General features: G+C 34.7%; 1 protein-coding gene across 12 annotated transcripts in view; it reads left to right on the top strand.

Moving 5' to 3' along the window:
* The window catches only part of PAN3 (PAN3 poly(A) specific ribonuclease subunit), a 113396-nt gene that overhangs the window by 39800 nt on the left and 63358 nt on the right, over positions 1 to 10238 (top strand). For 11 of the 12 annotated variants that reach the window (XM_023530693.1, XM_023530687.1, XM_023530688.1 and 8 more), the window contains one exon: positions 7246 to 7393. The exons of the other annotated variant lie outside the window; for it this stretch is intronic. In XM_023530693.1, the coding sequence (XP_023386461.1) occupies positions 7246 to 7393 (148 nt within the window). The remainder of the gene's footprint in view (positions 1 to 7245; positions 7394 to 10238) is intronic. 12 annotated transcript variants of the gene reach the window in all.

Raw genomic sequence — 10238 nt, 5'->3', positions numbered from 1 at the left:
CATGAAGTTCAAATCCAAAGCAGACTTGAAGACTCACGTGGCAGAAGCTAAACACATGTCACTGCTTCCCTAAATAAAGACTTGGGATCAATCGGAGTATTATTTTCCAACCTGTGAAAATGACGCGCTCCTGTGTACGCTCTCTGACAGTGACAGTGATTTGACAGCTCAGGAACAAAATGGACATGTTACCTCACGGTGATGATACATCTAACATGCGTGTTTTGAAACAAAGCGGTGTTTTGAAACAAAGCGGAATTTTGAGCCAGTTGCTACTACATGCGTGCTTGAAAAACTAGGAGAAACTGCCACAGAAGCTGTTTTTCTTTCATGTTTTTCTCCTGTGAGACAGACGTGAAAGAATAGTTTAAGTTTGGACATCAGCAAAGGATTGGTCTTTGGTGAAATAAACTTTTTTAAAAAATGAATTTTCCAAAAAAGTAAAATAGAGAAACTGAGGACTTTTTGTAAAAAAAAAAAAAAATCAATATCTTTCACATATATAGAGATACACATTCTTAACAAAAAATAATTTTAGCGAATTGACCCCTGGTGGTATATAAAAGAATAATACCATGAAGAATTTAAACTTGTTCCAGTCATGTAAAGTTGGTTTAATATTAAAAAAAAATCTATCGATGTAATTAATCATGTTACCCAACTAAAACCGTATGATTAACTCCATAGATAGGAGAAAACATTTGACAAAATCCAACATCCATTCCTGGTAAAAACTCTCAGCAAACTAGAAATACAAGGGAACATCTCGAACCTGAAAAAGAGCATCTCTACAAAAAAACAAAAAACAAACCCTACAGCTAATGTCGTACCTTATGGTGAAAAACTAGATAGATGCTTCTCTGTCTAGGTCAGAAGCGAGGCAAGAGTGTATGCTTTCACCACTTTCATTTAGCATTTTTACTGGATGTTTTGTATGCAATAAGAGAAGAAGAAATCAAAGATTGGAAAGAAATGAGGAAAAATGTCTTCATTCACAGAGACACAGTCATCTGTAGTTAAAGTATAAATCATCTGTAGCTAGTAAGATGGAATCTACAAGAAAAACTATTAGGACAAATAAGTGAGTTCTGTAAAGCTACATGATGCAAAGTCAGGATAACTCAGTTTTATTTCTCTGTCATACTGTACTGAATGGTGGCCTCCAACAGATAGGTTCATGTTTTAACCCTTGGAACTTGGGGATTTTACCCCTTTTAGAAAAAGAGCCTTTGCGGATGTAATTAAATTAAGGATCTTAAAGTGAGATCATCCCGAATTATTCAGGTGGGTTCTGAATCCAGTGACAAGTGTCCTTACAAGACGGAGGTAGGGAGATTACGCACAGAGAAGGTGATGTGAGGATAGGCAAGAAGTTGAAGTGATATGGGACAAGCCAAGAAATGCCAGAGAATGCTGGCATCACCAGAAGCTGGGAGAGAAGCAGGGAATGGATTCTGCCCCAGCCTCTGGAGGGGGTGCCAGGACCTTGATTTTGGACTATGGACTATAAGAGAATGAATTTGTGTTGTTTTAAGCCATCAAATTTGTTGTAATTTGTTATAGCAGCCACAGGAAACTGATACACATAAACTAGCAACAAACAAATTGAAATTCTAAATATGATGTAATTTATGATATCAGCAATATAAAATAGGTAACAGCCTGACGAAATTTCTGAATACCTGTACATTGAAAGCTTTAAAATGTTCCTGAAGATGTAAGGAATTCAAGAAGGCCTGAGTAAATGGAGGTGCAGATCGTGTTTGTGGCTGTGGGGACTCAGTATTTTTAAGATGCGAGCGCTTCCCGAAGTGATGTGTGCATTCATGCAGTCTCCATTACAAACTGACAGGCTTATTCTAACATTTGTATGAAAGTGCCAAGGACCTACAGACCAAATCATATTTTGAAAAGACAAAAACATGCAAGAGTTCCACTACCTGACTTCAAGACTTACTGTAAAGCAGTCAAGGTCACGTGCTGTTGGCATGAAGGTGGATTGGCGTCAGAACAGAGAGAGTTCAGAAATCAACTCACTGGTATGGTGTTGATTTCTGACAAAGGAGTAAGAGCTATTTGGTGGAGACAGGATGATGTTTTTAACAAGCAGTACTGGAATAACTGAGTATCTATATGCAAAAAAAATTAGTTTACACCCATACCTCACACTACAAAAATTAACTCAGCGTGGGTCATAGACCTAAAATGTAAAATATGAAGCCACAAAACTTACCAGAGAAAACATCTGTCACCTTTGGTTAGGCAAATATTTCTTTGATACAAACCAAATATGTGACCCATGAAAGAAACATTTTCTAAACTGGACTTCATCAAAATTCAAGAACCTTTGTTCTTTGAATGATACTGTTAAGAGAATGAAAAGACAAATTATTGACCTGGAGAAAATATTTGTCTATCACATATCTGAGAAAGGACTTCTATCCAGGATCGTCAAAATGCCTTGACAGAAAACAAACAACCCCACTAAAAATGGTCAAAAAAACCTGAACAGACATTTTTACCGGAGAAGATACAGAATAAGCCATTTGGGAAATGCAAATTAGGACCACAGTGAGATACCACTGCACACCTATTAAAATTTCTAAAACGTCAAAGTCTGCCAGAGCTTGCGTTCCTGAGCACACAGAGCAGCTGATACCTCCACCCAGAGCTGGTGGACGTACTGAAATAGTGCAGCTGCTTTGGGAGACAGCTGACCAACTTTTAAAAAGTTTATATATACACATACCACATGTCCAAGCCGTTTACTGCTAGAGATTTACTCAAGAGTAATGAAACATGTTCATACAGACACTGGTACACGAACGTTCACTGCAGCTTTGTTTGCACGAGCTGAAAACCGGAAACAATCTTTGTCCATTGGATGACAGGATAAACAGATTGTGGTATTTTGATATTATTGAGTATTAGCAGTAAAAAACAAATGAAATATTGATAGATCAATCTGGATGCTAAGTGAAAGAAGCTAGTCAAAAAAAAAAAAAAAGATTTATATTCTAGCAAATACAAACTAATCTGTTGTGACAGGAAGCTGGTCACTGGTTGCCTAGAGACCAAAGTGGTGGAGCAGAGAGGAATAGGAGGGTTTAGAAGAGGCTCCTGGAAACTTTTTTGGGCATGATGGATATGTTCATTATTTTGGCTTGGGTAATGGTTTCATGATTGTCTTCCTATGTCAAGAGTTCTCGTAGTTTACATTTTAAATATATGCAGTTTATTACACATCAATTATATCTAAATAGAGCTGTTAAGAAAAAGTTATCAGGCCATGTTTCATTCAAGAGTGGAGAGATCACTGATAGCAACTTAAGAAGCCATTAAGACAGATAAAGCAAGTTAAAAGCTCATTGTATGGAGCTGTGTCTCAGGAGATATTTTATGGTTTTATAAGTTTACTATGTGATTAAAAAAAAAAGCCCGAGCAATATTCACCAGTATTACTGGCTTCTCAGTCATTCATCACATCATCTTAATGAAATACATAATATTTGTGTTCTAGTTTCATTTAGTATAAACCTCTTTCTGTCTTTTCCACCTAATAGAAAAAGAATACTTAATGGCTGTACTTTTTATGTTGTTGCACTAACTCAATTAGTTTCTTAATTTATGCGACTAATTTGTTGTGGTCTTAAATAAGTATTCCGTTTGTAGTGGAGTCCAGCAGAGTATTAAATACTGTTACTTCAAAAGTAATGGTTTTCATGGAATCATAGTAGAAAAGCATAAAGTTGTATTAAACTTGAGTTAGAAACCTCCTCAGAAAATAGCTTCATTTGTAAAAAACCTTTATGGGTCGTTTGCAGGTAGGAAATACTGTATCGTTTGGTTGGGTGGGATATGTGGAATAAAACAATTCACTTAAAATATAAAGATAATTACAGCAGTGCTTTTACAGATAAACATCATAGGGGACTAAAACTCTTGATTTAGTCCCCTTCTGCCCAGAGAGTACAGGCACGTGTCATATTCAAATGCTGGGGGACGATGTCAGTTTGGAGAACTTACTGTATGAAAAGCGCTAGGTCGTTTTAGCCTGAAAGATGCAGTGTTAATTTAAGTTTATGAGAACCTAAAACTCTGTTGATCAATTTTCACAAAGCGAATGTCTGTTATTTAATGTAAACATTAATTTTTTTCAGCTGTGCATTTAGAGCTGTTTAAGATACGAATAAAAATTAGGATTTAAAATAGGAATAGAGATTAGAATAGAAACAAGTTATGAATAAAAATAATTATCTGTAATAATTATATATAGTAATTATAATAAATCACAAATTTAATATAGGAACATAGCTGGGTAGTTATGAAGGAATTATCTAAATCATAGGGCAGGAATAATAAAACTTTGATTTTTTTTTTTTCACCATTCCTTTTCTGGTTTATTGCATTCTCTTTAGTATCGCAGAAATTAGACAGATAATTTGTATAACCCGAGTCCATGAGTCTTCTTTCTGGATACAGCCTTTGCCTCCCGAAAACTAAAGAAATTTTTAAATTTTCTGATGAATAGATAATTCATTTTAATGTGATTGGTTTTAGTTACTGGCTTTGCCTTTCAAAAAATTTTTATTCTTAACATGCTAAATGTTTGTGCCTGTGTTCTTTTTGTTACTTTGTAAAACTCTCATTTTTATTTTAAACCAGTAATATTAAAGCAGTTTTAGAATGCGTCTTTCCATTGTAGTTACTTTAATTAATTTTATTATCAAAAAGTATTTATTATTATAGTAATTTATAATTATTACTTTAAATATTTCTGATAGTTCTCTAAATTGTCGATAGGAATCTATATTATCTGTTAATAGTAGTAGCTCTGCTCTCTTATCTCTAGATTTTGTGGGTTTTTTTGCACTGTATCTAAATCCTATAAAATTCTTTTTTCTGCTTTTTAAATCCTTTTACTCAAATACTCAAAGTTGAATGAAACAGACTTCCAAACCGCTCGCTCAAGAGAAATAAATGCCTTGCCATCCTAAATCAGATCTTAAAGGAGGGAAAGATTTTAGGCCCTTTTCACGTTTTAATTAAAATTCACTGTTGGGTAGGTTTTTTTGCATTGTGGTTGTTGAATCTCTAGAAGACACAGTTTAGTGTGTAAATTTTCATAGTTACATTAATTTTAATAACTTCTGTTATAAAATTTGAGGTCCTTTATAAACTGTTAGAATGATATTTTATGTATGATTTGGGAAAGTAGAAACAGACTGTCATCTCTTTTCTTGTTTATAGGATCCCATAAAAGTAGTCTTTCGAATTAATCTAAATACATTTAATTTAGAGAAACTCAGCTTTGAAATCAGATAATCTGTCATTCTCAGTAAACGTAGGATGTGAGTGAAATGGAAACTGGGTAATATTTCTCAGGAATATGCTTAAAAGTTTTCGTATGTGTGTATAATTTTCTCTGTCTAAATTTGCTTTTTTTAGTAATCTTATAATCCTGAAATTCCCATCTCTCCTAGGCATTTTGGACTCTTTTACCAAGATGGCTGATTGCTTTTATCTTGACTCCCATCTCCTAGAATAGGTTTAGGATTAACTGATATACATTGACTTACCTCAGAAGTGATCCTGCTAGTAGCCATTTGTTCGCTATTAAGGAGGGATTAACCGTCAGTAAAATGCAGTGGCTTATTTTCTACTCCAGAAATTAAGGAATTGACCATACTTTCAAAGCACATGCCACTGGTTTTGAAAACATTAGAATTTGGAAGGTTTTAAAGTGTGTGTATGTGCGTGTGCGTGTATGTGCGTGTGCGTGTGCGCGCGTGTGTGTGTGTGTGTGTGTGTGAGAGAGAGAGAGAGAGAGAGAGAGAGAATGACAGAGAGAGAGGGGGGCGGGGGGAAGGGAGGGGGAGAGGAGATTTTTTTTTCCTCTTTGGAAACTATATTTTGGCTGAGGCCTGATTCTTTTTTTTTTTTCTCCCCAGAATTTTTTGTCTTAGCTGTGGCCGTAAAAGAGCTTCATTCATTCTGTACATCTAGAATATTTTAATTAAGCTCAGATTAACATTTCTTCTATATTTTATCACTTTGTGTTTAATTTTCCCTGGCACATATGTGTAAAATATCATTTTAGAGTTTAAAATTAGGTTAGCCAGTTGACTTATCTTCCAGATCTAATAGTTTGAACTCTAATTTGACAGTTTAAAGTGGCATTCATATCTAATAGGGATGTTTTCTTGGGTTGTACAGTTATTACTCATCTTCTGATTTTCTGCATTCTTACATTCTGATAGTTCTAAAATACTTTTAAGTGATTACATTCTTCGCGATATGATTTAATGCTTTAAACTCAGTTTCTATGTGCATATAAAGTGTGGGCTGAAGTATGAACATACTAAATTATTTTCTTGGTTGACCCTGTTGGAAGTTGAATTCAAATGATATTCATGTTAACGGTCATTGAATCTTTATCACACTTAAGCATGTAGAATTTAAAATGGTCACCATTCAGAAGAATATTCAAGATACTCATTTGTTCCACAGGGACAAAATCTAGGCCATTTATGAATCTAAAATACAGTCTTAAAATGTTCTAATAGTTCTTAAAGCAAAAGTACCATGCCACTTGAATATATAAAATATTGTGATGTAGTAATTTTTAAAAATGTAATTTAATAGTAAAATGTTTTTATTATAACAAGTTACATTAATATTTTGCAGGCATTGGGGCCACCGTTACGTTTTTCTTCTATTTTGATTCCTCCCACGTTTGCCTTGTTTTTAAGTGTTTCTGTTGTCTTTAACTCTGTTAAGTACATGGCATCGTATTATTGGGGAAATGTCTTAAGTGCTTACAAACAGAAGTGATTCAATTTTGGAATGCAGGCAGTTTTGACCTTTATCCTGGTAGAAGTGGTTTAAAGATGTGAAACTTGAAACTTGTTGCTCAGTTTTGAGGTAGTCTCAGCCTCCCGGTTCTCTGAATTCCGTTAGTTTGGTAATGATGCATATTCGACAATAAAAGCAAAATTTACATGCTTCTGAGGTATTAATCATATTTTGCAAATGAAATGATTAAAATTCTCAAATTTGATTAAAACATTTTCCTCAAGCAACTTAATTATACTATCCCAAAATAATGGGAACTCAAAAACACTGTAAATCCTTTCAGTATATATTTTACTCAGTAAATAAAGTACTGTGGAATAATGCCTAGTAGATTCGATGTCTTTTTTGGGCTTAAAGTGTGTTAACTTCCTATATTTGATTTTTGAATAGACACCAAATCCTACCGCAAGCGAGTTTATTCCTAAAGGAGGATCAACCTCCAGGCTGAGTAATGTGTCCCAGTCAAACATGTCTGCCTTCTCTCAAGTGTTCTCTCACCCATCCCTGGGAGGTCCCGCCGCTGCCGGGCTAGCACCAGGTAAGTTGAGTCACTGTTTCCAGCGAGTTCCAGATACGGAATCTGGAAGCACCATTTGCTACTAGTTTATCAGAACTGAGACTGTATTACTTGGATGATTCTCATTTGAACACATGAGTTTATGTTCCAGGCTTTGGTACCAGACCAAACGTGTAGTTGAGAAATTGAAAGCAGAATTTAAATATGAACAAAGTTTATATATAAGGATGTTTAAAAGCACAGAAATAAATTTATAGGAGAAATGGTTATTTAGGAAAAATACCTCTCTGGACCTTAGTATTTCCCTATTTTTTTAGTCAGTGAGAATGCTGTTTCACTCAAAATCTTTAAGAGATAAGAGATAGAATATTGATGTGTGTATATGCTTCAGTTGTTTTGCACTAAATTGCTAAAAAATTATTTTGTATCATTCAAAATACAAGTTTAGGTGTATTTATTAACTTGCAGATGTTTGGTTATGAATCTGTTGTAGGTTTTAATTTGTAATTTTAAATTCGGTAAAGTATTATAAAAAATAGTAGGAAAGAATGTATTAGGAGTCATCGAGGTCAGGAAAATAGTACTTCTTGATCGTTTTCTTCTAAGTTTACTCATAATGGCAGAATTTGAACAAATGTACTTATACCCCAGGAGTCCTGAGACATCGTTCAAAGTGACCCTTTGTGAACCCTATTTTTTTTGGAAGTCCTCTCTTTCTTAAAAATTCATGCAAACTTTGCATTCTACTCCATAACAATCATATTTTATTATATAAAAATTTGAAAAATGTCTTAGATAATTAACATCACCCATCTCAACTGTCATGTACCTTAGTCAGAAATACAAGATATGAAAATTATATCGAATTAAGTGCTGAGCAGGTTATCTCGTGTCTTTAAATGTTTGAGCCCCTCACACAGATGGTGTTTCTAGAACCTGTACTGGACAGTCATCATTTGGTCTTGAATGTTTCGAAAAATAGAAACAACATGAAATATATATATACACCAAATGAAGACAAAAAGATCTGTCTAGATCAGCCCGGGACCAGTGCTGCCTCCTGAGCTTATTAACCAGTTAATAGGGGGAGTGTCGCTTTTGATACCGATATCAAAATCCAGGACCTTTTGGGAAAGAAGAATGGAGAAGGTCATGATAGCGTCGTGGAACAGCATCTGGTGTAGCATGTAAAGGATACAGGAGACTCGGAGGCTGAGCAGCCGGCGTTGCCAAGGCTTTATTGGTGCCTCCTTCCCATGCCTGTCTCGCTCCCTGCCTCTCTGCTGACTACCCCCTGACTCCCCAGTGACTCCCCCTCCTTCAGTCCCCGCCCCCCTCTTGTCCTTTTTCTTTTTTTCTACTTTGGCTCTTTTCAGGTCCAGTTAAATATGTGAACGTTTTCCCTTCTTTCCTAGAGAGAAGTGTCAGAATTGAATTTCCCCGGTAGCATAAAAGTTTACTTGTAAGTAATGTGCCACGGCGACTTGGCTCCCATCGTGGTGCGGTCACACTGTGTCCGTGAGCGTAATCTGTGTGTTACTTACACACCCAGAATTCTTAGCGCTCGGGCAGTGTTTACACAGCACCCACAATAATGGCATCCATTCGGCAGCTGGAAAACTTGGGCTTTCGTCATTAAGTGCCAGTTTATTTTGGCCTAATAACTTGTCTTTCCTTGTTTCAAAAAGATTTCATTCACACATTCGATCAGACTAGTTCAATCTTGCCATTGCAGAAAATAGGCTCTTTAAATATTGTAGGGGTTAAAAACGTCAAGGGGAATTTTAGATCTTGAAAACATTTAGTTAAAAAAAATCCATTATCGCCCTGGTATTTGTTTAAGCTTTCCAGTAGGTATTAATGTGTGTATAGGTGTTTCATTGGTCCCAACTGGGTATCACAACCTAATTTGGGATGCAGTTCATTAATTTAAAAATTAAATTAGCTGAGAAACTACTTACTCTTGTACAGAGCGCTAACATTAAAATGGTCATTCTGCTTTCTATTAATGAGAGAGATTACTGTCTGGAACCATTGGAAATAAATAGGTCAATATATCATATTCAATGTATTCCTGGAATTGTGATACCTGTTCTTTAAAAATTGTTTTTCATTCAGATGACAGTCAACTAAGCTAAAATATCGTCCAAAAGCACTGGAACGATGAATGGTTTTGCATTTATTAATATTTCTCCCTATTTTTTCCTTTTAGTTAATAGTTTTAAAACATTCTCTGGAGATGAGCAAAGAAAAAAAATTAAGTCCGACGTTCAGAAAACCATTTTACCCCTTTGATGCGTTCCATCACTTCTTACCCACAAATGTTTTTTTTGAGGCCTAGGAAAGGTTCTTGACATTTCTACTTTAAGGTTGTAAAATAAAGATTATAAAGTCTATTTGCCTGCCTTAGTGGTGATTTAATTTATTGTTAAGTCTTCTTGTCTACTATAGGTGTAACCTGTTGATAGTTTTCAGTTATAAAGTTTTATTTTTTTTTCAATTTCTATTCCAGATTATTGCCCTTGAAAATAATGTCAAACTACTGTTTTTCTAAAAAAAAAAACCCCCCAAAAATGTAAAACTTTAAATATTGACACTTAAATGTAAACTAGAGTAATGCCTTTTTCATTATATATGAAAAAATAATACTTGAAATGTACATATTTTGAAATGTAAAAATATTCGAGCAAAGTTAAGTAAATATTAAGATTTTGAATTTCCTCAAATCGTAAGGAACGAAAGCATAATTCTGGGGACAGATTAGATCCTGAGTGAATCAACTCTTTTTAAAAACTTATTTGATCACTCTTAAAACATGATTTGTGTGGGGTTTTTTTAAGTTTTAATGCAACAAAATTTAATACAC

This window comes from Pteropus vampyrus, unplaced genomic scaffold (genome assembly GCF_000151845.1).
Source record: "Pteropus vampyrus isolate Shadow unplaced genomic scaffold, Pvam_2.0 Scaffold52, whole genome shotgun sequence".
NCBI classification, from domain to species: Eukaryota; Metazoa; Chordata; class Mammalia; order Chiroptera; family Pteropodidae; genus Pteropus; species Pteropus vampyrus.
Note: the sequence above shows the minus strand (reverse complement) of the source record. Positions and strands in the feature narration are given on the sequence as shown.